The sequence below is a fragment of the Lactuca saligna genome, chromosome 8 (assembly GCF_052625555.1).
Source record: "Lactuca saligna cultivar CGN05327 chromosome 8, ASM5262555v1, whole genome shotgun sequence".
Classification (NCBI taxonomy): domain Eukaryota; kingdom Viridiplantae; phylum Streptophyta; class Magnoliopsida; order Asterales; family Asteraceae; genus Lactuca; species Lactuca saligna.
Window position 1 is genome coordinate 60,124,615 of NC_136424.1, and position 14,015 is coordinate 60,138,629.

Genomic DNA, 14,015 nt, shown 5'->3' on the forward strand with positions numbered 1-14,015 from the left:
TGAATAAATGTGTTAACAATATAATATCCGCCATAAAAAAATGTTTTGTTATAATTTAATTGGTTTTTAAAATTGACCGAAAATTATCAATAATAATGACAATAAACATTTTATGGGAATCCATTCCGTTCCCGCATCTATGTACCTAACTAGAAACAATTCGCCTAAAAGAATTATTTATTTATTTTTTGTAAAACTGTGAGAGTAAATCTAAAAATAATTTTGAAATGCAAAATAAAAAGAAAAATCCAAAAATTCTTTTTTTTTTTTAATTATTATTTTCGGAACTTTAAGTACCTAAAAATAATAAAAAAAAAATACCATTTTTTTTAAATACGTGAAATATTCTAATAGAATATTACACTATAAATATTCTAATGTGATTTTTAGAATGTTAGAATATTATACTAGATTTCTCATATATGTAGAATAATCTATTTATTTTACTAGAATATGTAAAAAAAAAAAATGTATTTTTTTGGTTTTTTTTTTTTTGGAAAATATAATTTCCAAAAATAATATTTGAAAAAAAAAATCGAAAATTTTCAATTATTTTACATTTTAAAAATATTTTTTGTTTTATCTACCAAATAAATAGTTAGGATTGCGTCTCACGGTCTTACAAAATTAGTATTCAAACCACAAGTGTATAACGACTTTGGTGTTATGGATATGGACCCCAACAATTTCTCAAGTGTCTCAAGTTGTCTTTTTTTCAAGTACCACAAATGTCACCGATCGAAGGATTACGGATCCTTCCATGTTGATAAGGTCTAATGGTTCGCATGAATCTGCACGTTGGAAGTCCATTTGATATATAGAGTCACCGCGTAAGATAAACACATTGTTAGTAGTTTCCTAAAATGATTTCTCATAAGATAGTGTGGACATTCAAGTTAGAAGTTAAATCCAGATGGAGAGAATATCTCAAAACTCAAGGTAATCAACCAAAGACCACAAGAGAGATTCATGTTGTTTCATTATGAAGGTGTATGAGCTACGGAACTTGGGCTTTATCCTTAGAAACATAGGTACGGTGGGTAAGTACACCACTACTCACAAAATATAATACTTGAAAACATGAATAATTGTGTTATTTAACTCACGTTTTGATTATTTAAAGCTTAAAGAAATATATATAAAACAATCAGTGTACCTTATTAACTATATACACTTTCCCTTTGTTCATGTAAAATAATAATAATAATAATAATAATAATAATAATAATAATAATAATAATAATAATAATAATAATAAATCACAATATGTATTATTTACCTTATAATATTTAATCACTACAAAATATGAGTCTTCGAATTACAAATAACGTATATATTAAGGAGGGAAATGAAGGTATATAATGAAACAAAAATGATCAATGTCAAAGTAAGTTAAGCAACTAACTTATATAATATATCTACATTTTAACTGAAACAACTAAGTCGTTGTAGTATAGTGGTAAGTATTCCCGCCTGTCACGCGGGTGACCCGGGTTCGATCCCCGGCAACGGCGTTTTTTAATTTTATGCATCAGAGAATTAAAACATACAGACTGTAGATGCTTCAGCCCAAAAATAAACCTAGTTCTTCTTTTTTGTATTTTTTTTTTTTAATTTCGTTTCACACCCCCACAAACGTAATTAACAATGAACACCAGTCTGCATCAAACTCCATTATTGATGCTCTAAGTTTGTGCATATCAAATCCTTGTTTCTTTAGAAATCATGTAACTAGAAATATACGTTTAAATAATCCAAAAAAAATAACTAAAGAAGAATAGGTGCATTTAATGGGTTAAAAGAAAGATGGGTGACACATACTTGTGAAAGAATGGGTAAGGGGTCCACTTTTAGTTTGAGGAAAGGAGATGCTTCAGTTTTCCTGAAACTTCAAAGGTACTAACATCTTATGTTGCTCTCTCCAGCACTTTTGTATCGGGTTCACATTCAGAATCCCAGAAGGGTATTTTCGACAATTCACATCTCATCAGTCAGAAAATGATCACGGGCATTTTTGATTGAGTGTATGCAGCATTAAAAGATACACGCAAAGTACATAGACCTACATACTCGATCTCCTTAATATGGTCTAAAAGGTGCATCAAAAGACAATCACTTTTTTTTTTTTTTTTTTATCTTAGAATGATGTTAATAAAACAAAAATTGTAATTTTTATCACATCCAAAAAGATTGGGACACTTACTCTCGATATCTCATATATGCAAAAGACAAGATTACCCTCGTAGGGAGTCTCATAGAAAAAAAAAAAACTTAGAGACCATTCCAAGGGTAAGACTTTTAGTATTCTCACTTATACATTCTAGATTACAATATCAAACACAAACCAAAAATTCGTCAAAAAAGTAGCAAAAATCATCTTTCTTTCTATTAATTTATGGCCTCAACGCCACAACAGATTGTACATCAAGTTCAATACAACTATGAGTAAATTTGCATCATCTGTCATACCACAACAATCAAGAAACAATGTATCTAACTCTAATCCAAAACAAAAACACCCCAAAAGGGACATTTTCTCATCAAAGATCATAAAGTTCCAAGCTTTTCCATGCTACACATCTTCATCCACCTCCATTAACCAATTCATAAAGCTATAAATTCAATACCCCATTTATATATTCTCTCCTTAATCATACATTTCACTAACTTTTTATCTCCCAATAAACTATTGATCAACCCCACCTACAGGTGAAACAGTCAATGCCTCTAAAACCGATTGACATTCTACACTTGAACCATTTTCCAAACTGTAAGACTTGCAACTGAAGTAGAAAACAGTACTCATCATAAAATTAATAAGCACCACAAAACTATACATGATAACTAAAAGTGGTCCTTCCCATATCCTCGAAGACCCATCTCCATAGCTTAAAGTTTTCACGCGATGCTCAAATAATCCCTCAATAAAAGCCATTCCGATTGTGGATCCAAGAAATATCATCAATCCAACTTGAGTTTGACCCCTGATTAGAACAGTAGATCTTAGTATCGCTTCAGACCCTGAAATGTCTTCCAATACTGAAATCACCATGGAAAGATCGCAAATGATGATGGCGTTTGCGAAGAACACTGAGAAAAATAACCCGAAGATGATAGCAGAGTATGCGATTGAATTAGGGGAGAATCCGATTACAGAGAGTAAGCTGCTGACGCTAATGAGTAGAACGAGAAATGAAGTTAAGCAGCCGACGATTACAGTGCATACTAACAAGTATGTGGAGACGATTCGTTTCCAGATCTTCCGTAAGATGAGATAGAATTTGGAGGAATCGAACATCTTTCGTGAGTAAGTGCAATCGACAGAGTAGACAACAGCAGCTTTTGAAATCAATAACAATGTGACGTATAAAGGGAAACACATTGTGGTTGAGATTGCCATTTCGGAGAATTTTTGGCAAGAGTGTTCGACGAAAGGTCTTAGAGGAAGGCCACTTGATTTTGAAACTAACAGAAGTCTGATAGCAAGTCTTTTGACGATGGATGGATCGACTAGAACATTCGATAAAAGAACAGCTGAAACAGGACAGATTAGCAATGCCCCAATTGCCATGAACCCACTGAGATTATACCTAAGAATCCTTACTGTTTCTCTCAGGATTTCTAAAGCACTAGTGGATTGAAAGACGTGATCTGATCGAGTAACATTGTTGGGTAAGTCTTGTTCGAAGGGTTGAAGATCTGGGGTTTCTTTGTGTACTGCGATTGTGCTGAGCCTAGGGCTTGGTCCTTGTGGGGGTTCCATAATTGAACCAGAAAAGAGACCCAATTTGTGAAAACTCAACACAGAAAAATGAATCGCATGGTAATGAAGGTTTAAATCAAGCTGATTGCATCTGGGTTTTGTGGCATACCTGATGGGAATGATCTGTGTGGATAAATATGTGTGTAGAGGGAGTGTTTATCGATGGATTTTGGTAAGGACCGATCTGGGAACTGTAAAGACGAGAAGGTGGAATAACGTGAGAAAGGGGTGTATCTCATGAAGATCGATAGAGTGAGATTGGAAAGGTCATGAAGAGAGAGAGAGATGTGTGTCGATTTGAAGAATGATTGGGAACGAAGGAAGGAGATGCGCGTCGGTGTCTTTGACTTTCGTGTGAGTTTGGGCTTGCCTAGGTTCTCGTGTGTAATGGAATGTGTACTTTAATTTTTATGGTATGTGACAAATTTTTTTTTTTTTTTAATGGTGCGTACTGTGTACTTTGTAAATTGCAAAATAGTTATCGCTAATATCATAAAAACCCTCAAGTTTTCAGGGTTTTATCGGTTTTGTCAAAAGTTGAATTTTATGTTCGTTTTTACTCTAACATTTTCCAAAAAATGTTCGGTTTTACCCTTTTACCGGTGATAACAGGTTACAATTCTATTAGTTTCGCAATAAAACCCTTAAGTCTATAGTTTTTTACGTTTTTACCCTTAAGTTTATATTTTTTTACACTTTTACCCTTTGTATTTTTTTTTTCATATTATATGTATTCATGTAGAAAATTTATATTTATATACAAAAAAAATTTAATTAAGTATTTTATTTACATTTTTTTAATGTTATTTCTTCATAAATATATATATATATATATATATATATATATATATATATATATATATATATATATGTGTGTGTGTGTGTGTGTGTGTATGAGTTTTTTTCTTGGATAAACCATTTAAGATGTAAAAAAACGCAAATTAATATTTTTTAGAACTACAAGTACATATTTTTATGCATTTAAAAATATATACATGTCAATAAAAAAAACTTGTTGAATCATAAACATGTTTATATAGTTATATACATATAATCTTAAAAGTGTAAATATGTATTTTGATATATGTTTTTTTTAAGTATAAATATATTTTTAGAAGTATATATACATATTTATATATAATAATATAAAAATATGTATTTATACTTCTAAAAACTATATCTATAAAACACGTATTCATAATTCTAAAAATATTATTTATCTTTTTAAATGATATAGTCTTGCAAACACACACACACAAACAAACAAACAAACATATATATATATATATATATATATATATATATATATATATATATATATATATATATAACATTAAAAAAAATATAAATACAATATTTAATTAAACATTTTTTCGTATATAAATACGATTTATCTATATGAATACGTATATTATGAAAACAATACTTAGGGTAAAAGTGTAAAAAAATTATAAACTTAAGGGTAAAAACGTAAAAAATGGTAAACTTAAGGTTTTTTTTGCGAATTTAATATAATGGTAACCTGAAAAACCTGTTATTACCGGTAAAAGGGTAAAACCAAACATTTTTTCGAAAATGTTAGGGTAAAAACGAACATAAAATTCAACTTTGGGCAAAACCGACAAAATCCTGTAAATTTGAGGATTTTTATGACATTAACCAAAATGGTTAATATGCTCTTTAATATTTAAAGATTTCGACAAATATAATTATTTTTTTTATCTTATTTATAAAAAATTAACAAAAATGGTTTATTTTTCAAAAATAACCATCAATTTCATATTTTAGGCATGCCTCCTAGGAACTCCACATATATTTAAGTTAGAATTTTGTTTATCTTAATTGGCCATTTTAGTATACAACACATATGTCATTGCAATCTCTAACATTTTCAAACGTAATTTAAAAAATTTCAAAGTTTTTTGAATTTTTTTTTACTATTGTGCAACACGTGACTTTCACGTGCACCTCTACTATGAATCCTAGGTACATCCCTGTTTATATCCTTATAAACTTTCATAATTACGTTTACATCTTTGTAAAATTTTAAATTACATGTATATCCTTATAAAAATTATAAACTCATGTATATATCCAAATATTTAATTTAATCATAATTGATATATTTTAAATTTTAAAAATTATATTTAAACTGGATTATAACTAAATTAATAAAGCACATTTACATTCAATCTTATAATAAATCTCTTTATTCACGACTATATTCTTTTCTCATTCATATTTTGTATATTCAATTAGCAAAATCCGGTGATTCCATATTCCTACTTGATTGTTAAACAATGTATCCCATTTCCTATAATCAATTTGGAAGACATGCGATTATTCTCTTTTAAATAATTTTGTTATTCATTTACTTCTTTTGAACTAAAGATTTTAGTTACAAATAAAATCATCGAAAAACTAATTTTAATTTGGTGTCAATATGTTGTAAAGATTCATGCAGTAATAGGTCGAGAATAAAAACATGGGAGAAGATAATATAATTGTGTTACAAGTTAATTATTTTCTGAATAATAAAAAAATCAATTTAAAGATAGTGTTTTTTTAATAAATTAAATATGATTAAATTAAGTATTTGAGTATATATGTGAATTAGTAAGTTTTATAAGGGACAAATTTCATATTTTTGATTTTCAATCCACACAAGCTTCTATGCGAACTCATTAATGAAGAACGAGTTTACAGAAGCTTATTTGTAAAATCAATATATTCGTACAACGGATTCAATACAAAAGTACAAAAAAATAATGATAAATCATAATTTGTATTGTACTAATTATGACTTTTTTTCTCATATAAAATGGTAATATATATATATATATATATATATATATATATATATATATATATATATATATATATATATATATATATATATATATATATATATATATATATAAAGAAAAACTCAAATAAAATTCATCTATGATTTACAAAAATTATGAACGAATTCTTTGGTATTGTTGTATATGAGAGTCTTGGAAAAAGCAATAGATAAAGAAAACACATATGTTAGGCCATTAATTACAAACTTCAATAAATATATATATATATATATATATATATATATATATATATATATATATATATATATATATATATATATATATATATATTCCATTAGAATTAAGTATGTGGGGTTGACAAAATTGATTAAAGTGAAGACAGATCATATGGATAATAGTATTATTAAGGTGTATTTCTAACATCTAGAATATAGGTATGTTATGGATATGGCTTATGAGAATGATGTAAGACATATGAAAATTGTTATTTCTAATAGGGAAATCTTCAGAAAAGTCCCAATATTTACGGAAAAGTTACACTTTAGTCCCAAGATTTTTTTTTTGAACGAAAAAGTCCTGAAAACCGGCAAAAATTTGCAGTTTGACCCTTTTTGACCGGTTGAAACCGGTACCAAACTAATTTGGGACTATTTCGTAAACTAATCCAAAATATTGGGATTTTTCAGTAAACAAAAAATATTAGGACTTTTCTGTAAACAAAAATATTAGGACTTTTCTATAAACAAAACCTTAATTATTATTATTGTTATTATTATTATTATTATTATTATTATTATTATTATTATTATTATTAAAAATATAAATAAGAATACTATTTTTTGAACTTGTTATTTTTAATATTATTACTAATACATATAAATGCATTAAATGAAAAAAATATTATTAATAACATTGTTTAAGGGTGGAGGTGGAGGAGATGGTGATGTTTTTAGTATTGAAATCGTGAATGTCTACTTGTATATTTTTACTTTGTATATGGTCATTTCATATTTGTTATTATTGTTTTCAATTCAGAATATTAATATTTAACAATTTGAAAGAAGTTGCATATTAATAGTTTAAGGTAGTAGAGTTTCTCATTTTGTATATAAAATTGTTTAAGGTTGAAGAATTACTTTCCAAATCCAACAAATCCACTACAAACATCTACATAAGTAACCTATATTAAAATTCGAAAGTATTAATTACAATATTTTGTTTAACAAAAAGTAATAGGAATAATTCAAAAGTATTATTCAAAATTCAAAAGTATTAATCCAAAAAACATGTCCTATTACTTTTTATTGAACAAGATATTGTAATTAATATTTTTGAATTTTGATATGGGCTACCTATGTAGATATTTGTAGTGTATCTGTTGGATTTGGAAAATAATCCTTCTACTGTAAACATTTTTATATACAAAGTGAGAAATCCTTCTAACTTAAACTATTTATAAAGAATTTTACAAATATGCAACTTCTTTTAAATTGTTAAGTATTATTATTTTTAATTGAAAACAATAACAACAAATGTGAAATGGCCATATAAAAAGTAAAAATATACAAGCAAACATGCATGATTTCAATGCTAAAGGCAGCAACATCTCCTCCACCTCCACCCTTAAACAATGTCATTAATATTATTTTTTCATTTAAATACATTTATATGTATTAGTAACAATATTAATAATAACAAGTTCAAAAAAAAGTATTCTTATTTATATTTTTAATAATAATAATAATAATAATAATAATAATAATAATAATAATAATAATAATAATAATAATAATAATAATAATGATGATGATGATGATGATGATGATGATGATGATGATGATGATGATGATGATAATAATAATAATAATAATAATAATAATAATTATAATAATAACAATAATAATAATTAAGGTTTTGTTTATAGAAAAGTCCTAATATTTTTGTTTACAGAAAAGTCCTAATATTTTTTGTTTACTGAAAAATCCCAATATTTTGGATTAGTTTACGAAATAGTCCCAAATTAGTTTGGTACCGGTTTCAACCGGTCAAAAAGGGTCAAACTGCAAATTTTTGCCGGTTTTCAGGACTTTTTCGTTCAAAAAAAAAATCTTGGGACTAAAGTGTAACTTTTCCGTAAATATTGGGACTTTTCTGAAGATTTCCCTTTCTAATAAGACATTGTTGTGCATATGTGTTTTGGTGACGGTTGGTGATGTTCAAGAAAAAATAGTGGTGAATCAATTAAATGTTGGGCGGTGATAAACCAATGATCATAACCTCGAAAATAAAAGAGGGTCTGGTAGAATATGATCCAGCAAAAACCATTCCATTGAAAGAGGAAGCAACAATCTAGTGGGTTTACATATCATTTCTTCAGTTCTTGAAAACATTGTATATAATAGTCCACTGAGAACTAAATAAAATGATTTACCAGAGAATGTTGATTATGACATTAAAGATGATGATGAATGTACATGTAATGAAATAGATATAATGATGGCTCTTACTATTGTTCTACAAAATGATTTAGTAAATTAAAGAGCACTAATAAATTTTTGTGAAAAAAACATATGACAATGAAGGATCTATTGAATCTGAAAAATGTTGGTCGGATGATGAATATACAAAACTCAAACGCCGTTCCCATATATAGCTCTCATATCACCTTACCTTGGTTCAGTTAATGCTTTTACACCATCTCACATTATCAAACCTTGAACAATAAGATATTGAAGCTGTCATTGGATTAAAATGTGTGAAAAATGTTGGTGATTTGTTTCCCTAATTGTATTTAAGTGTAATGGGTTGACTTGTTGACCAAAAATCAACTGATGAATATTAAACAAGGAAGGTGCGGAGTGCACACTTTTTAAAGTTTATTCAAGATTAAAAGTAGACTTTCATTTAGGTGAGAAGCCCTTAAATGAATGGATGTTTGGGGGCAGCGCCCCTGGGAGCGAGGTCTAAGGGGCGGCAACCCCTGGCGGGGTCCAAGGGGAAGAGCCCATGGCTAGGGTCGAGCTACATTTCATTCTCGGATTTATGAAAGTTTTTGGTTGTTGGAAAACTATTTTATGACAGTTTTGGATTATATTGTTGTATTAAAAATGCATCAGAAATCCAGATTTTAAATATTTGATCCGTTTTTGGTTTTGCATTAATCCATATAGGAAACCCATATTTATGATAGTTTTTTGACTGTTGGAAAACTGTTTTATGACAGTTTTTCAGACAAAGGATGTATTTAACCAATTTTTGGTCAGTTTTTTAGTACTCACGAAATTGATACATTTCATTCTCTATTCTGAATCTCTTCTAAGTCTTATCCAATCAAGATTAGGGAGTACCATCCAAATACTTTGATTTGAAAGTGGAATCACAATTCTCATAATATCCAAGTGCATTTATTACCCCAAAATTCTAATAGAAGAAGGGTTTCAAATGAAAACAAACAAATTCAACGAAATAGCGATATGAGGTTGTTTGTTTAAAACAAAAATATTGTAGTTGGTGTTTATATGCGAATTTATTTAAGGAAACTAAGATTTTTCAGGATAGAAATTTAATGGTGTACACACTTATTCATCAACACAAGTACACCCAATCATAAAAAAGAAAATAAGAAAGTGTAAGGAACTTTACTGCATCACATAATGGGTAACAATCATGGCAAAGTTTAAAAGGAGAATGATATAGTTCGAGATATCAATTCGATGTACAATCTTGATTTCATTTATAAACATACATAACATACCAAACATTATGTTGTCGAATTGATAAAATGTGTCCACAAAATAAACTTTTCCAAGGCTTCTAATTTATTTTCACATCTTGAAGAAACATAATCATGTGATTGTGAATCACATTCTAACAGATGAGGATGATCGTTTCAATTATTTATTTATAACTCTTGGTTACATGGTATTTTATTTTCATGTCCAATAACATAGAGTGGTTTATTCAATTAACACATTATGTTTTTTGATATTGTCATCACTTGTAACTTCAAACTTTTATAATTGAGAATGTCAAAGTAGATATGAACATCAAACATTTGCATAAACATTTGAGTGATACCAAAAAAGTTTAAACACACTATTTTTCTCTTCTAGAACATCAAACACCAACCCTTGAATATAGTGTTTGAATATAGTGTTTGACTAATCATCATAATACATTATATTTGTTATAATTACAATGGTTGGTAAGGAAGGTTTTATAGTTTAATTATTTTTTTTTATCAAGATAAGAAAGTGATTTAAAAATAGATTAATATAAAAATTTATAAAGATGAACATTTTACAAAATTAATAGAATTTTTAATAAAACTAAGATAAAAGAATAAGAATGAATAATAAATTATGAGATAAAAAATTGATTTTTGCTTACATTTAGTCACCTCCTTTTTTATGTATATAATTTACCAATGAATTTATTTATGGTGTTCGAAAGATACATTTATGACATGTAATAAGAGGTGAGCCTAGTGTATGTCATGGTGGGTCACTTAAACCACCTAAATTTATAAAATTTACAACAATTTATATATAAAATGTGACATCCTCCATTTTTCAGAATCAATCAAAGCATTTTTTTCGCTTTATAAAACTGAGATGCGGAAATTCTCGGTTAAACAAAACATTTTGAGATAACAAAAATTATTTCATTTTATTAAAAACCTAGAGGATGTCATAATGCATATCCAAACATACATTATAGCGTAAAATATAAAAGGTCATGAAACTACTACGCACATCTCTTTATTCCACTCAGCGTCCTAACTAGACTACTGCAGCTTTGGTTCCACTACATGTGATGCATAAAGATGAGTGGGTCAAGTTTAGGAAAACATAGTGAGATACATAGGGTTTTCAAGCCCATAACAATTTAATGATAATAATTTATATCATTCCTGCAAAAAAATATTATCAGATAATTTATATAAAATGTGGCCTAAGACCAACTACCCAACCCAACCAATCCTCTCAAATCCTAAATGCAACGATTATCGGGAGGAATTGTCCAACCTGATGAATCGTTTGAGCAACTGTTTGAATACACATCTAGGGGTGTCCTTGACTAATGTATGTCATATAAGGTGACCAATCTGTAACGCCCGTGTTTCTAGGCTTGCCATTTTTAGCAATGTAATAGTCTAGGTTAACCTTGTAACTCAACTTGAAATAATGAGAATGTATTATTTGTGAATTATTTGAATTATGTGATTTATGTGTGTATTTTCTTAATTTTTATAATTTAATAAATTAAGAATAAAATAAGCGTCAAAATTTAAGTGTGAGATAAGCCCGATATCTTTGCATAAAGTTGTAGTGGTTGAAACAAGGATTTCGGAGATATAAGGAATGCCAAAATCCGAGTTATAACGAAGAAGTTATGACCTGTCGAAATTCGCGACAGAACCGACACGACGCCGAGTGACGTAAAATATGAATTTAAGATAGAGCAATATTTAGCCTTAGAAATCTAAACGAAAGTCGTAGATTTCGTTAAACCGAGAGCGTGCATAAAAGGAACGCCCAAATCTGACTTCGTATGAGGAAGTTATGATTTTATGAAGTTTCGACTTAGCAGTATACAGCCCGAATACTCGATTTGAGATCGAGCGGTTTTTAGCCGAAACAATCTAAATGAGAATCGAAGATCTTGTTGTTAGTAGCGAAGCAATGAAAAGTTAGGCGAGAACGGACGTCAGACGAAGAAGTTATGAATTTATAACGAAGTTTTTCTGTCCCGACCTTCTAAAAATAAATAATAAAAATAAAAGTCAAAATTAGCCGACGGAGTCTAAATGAAAGTTGTAGAGTATGGTCTGACCTTCGCGTGGATATAAAGAACGTCGAAAACGGAGCTCGTATGCGAAAGTTACGCAATTTAGAAGTTTGACAAGTCAATTACGCCCCGCGTAATTTGAGTACGCCCCGCGTACTCAGTCGGATGCAACTTGTCTGACCAATACTCGAGTGCCACCAGTCGACGCACGCAGTGACGTCAAAGTACGCCCCGCGTAACCCGAGTACGCCCCGCGTACTGAGTACGCCCCGCGTAATTTGAGTACGCCCCGCGTAATCCCAGACCCAGCAGCCTATAAATAGAACTCGAATTCAACCATTTTCTCTTGTTCAAACTCTTCCCTCTCTCTAAGTTTTGCCTCGTTTTGCGTGCCGTTTATACCCCAAAGCCCCGATAATATTCCTGAGCCCCGAAGTAAGATCCGAAGCCCCGAGGATCCCGAAGAGCGTTATTCCCGAGCCGAAACGCTGCCCGCGAGGAGCCCGGTTTTGTGAAGATCTTCCAGATCTACGGAGAAACACCTCTTCTGCAAGACGTAGTGCTGCCCGATCATCTTCTGATCAAGTGAGTGTGTAGTTATTTTCATTCCAACGCAATATTATGAAGTATTTCATATAAAATACGTGTTACGTGTATATATTTGGTTGTTATACGTGTGAGTGTATATTCACTCTCTTCTATCTTATAGATATGATGTATTCTCTATGAAATACGTGTTATGTGTGTATGCCTCATCTGTTATGTGGAATATGTATTGCTTAAAGCATATTATACAGGTTTTTAAACTATGTATAAAAACGTATATTTTTATCTACTAATATGTTGGGTAGATAATTGGTGTGTAATAAACAGATGAGAGGCCTCGGTGTTATTGGTGTTATTCTAGTCATTCAGCAGAGTATGGATGACGACCACAGACTATTCTAGACTGTCTTGTGGAACACTAGCAGGCTCATTACCTGTAGGTGTTGTGAACGACGTGTTCACCGGTGTACTCTATCCCCCACATGGTTGCCTTTAGGATACTTATTGTTGAGGAAGCCCCTCTGCAGTAATGTCCATCCCGATGAAAAATCCTGAAATAGGTTCCTTATAATAGACGTTATTTTTAGGAACGTAAGGTGAGGATAACGGGAATGGGTAATCGGGTTTATTGTTGATTGTTGAAATTAAATATAATTATTGTGGGTTGAAAACCCTATATGCTCACCAGGCTCCCAAGCCTGACCCACTCAATTGATTTATTTTATAGGAAGTGGCGCAAGAGCTTAAGATGGGCGAACATCAAGTTGTTTTGTTTACAAGTCTGTATATGTATATATTTGTTGAATGACTTGTAATGCTATCGTTTATGCTTTATGATCTGTATCGGAACATGACATCCCGACTTTTGAATATGAAATGAAATCATATGTCTTATGAAATGTTTTGATAAATATCTATTTTATCATGTTTTGTTTTTTGGGAACAAATTCCGCATCTCTTTTAAAATTAAAAGGATTTACTCTGAAAATTATTTTAAAAAACATAAATGAAATCGGTCTTTTCTGGCCGAGATTTTGGGGATGTCACAGTTGGTATCAGAGCATTAGTTTAAGCGAATTAGGAATTTGTAGGATTTCTAAACTTAAACT

At 29.7% G+C, this 14,015-nt stretch overlaps 1 protein-coding gene and 1 non-coding gene across 2 annotated transcripts; one reads left to right on the forward strand and one right to left on the reverse strand.

Annotated features, from left to right (window-relative positions):
• Positions 1-1,442: 1,442 nt before the first annotated feature.
• On the forward strand, positions 1,443-1,514 carry TRNAD-GUC (transfer RNA aspartic acid (anticodon GUC)). The gene has a single exon. It is a non-coding gene; the product is annotated as a tRNA-Asp (tRNA).
• An 850-nt stretch (positions 1,515-2,364) lies between these two features.
• Positions 2,365-4,136, reverse strand: LOC145012580 (uncharacterized). The gene has a single exon (XM_078971378.1). It carries the CDS (start codon positions 3,761-3,763, stop codon positions 2,687-2,689), a length of 1,077 nt encoding a protein of 358 aa, XP_078827504.1. The 5' UTR covers positions 3,764-4,136; the 3' UTR covers positions 2,365-2,686.
• Between the last annotated feature and the right edge of the window lie 9,879 nt (positions 4,137-14,015).

Bases quoted from the DNA above. Each gene is read 5' to 3' on its own strand.
- LOC145012580 (XM_078971378.1), bottom strand. From the start codon at position 3,763: ATGGAACCCCCACAAGGACCAAGCCCTAGGCTCAGCACAATCGCAGTA.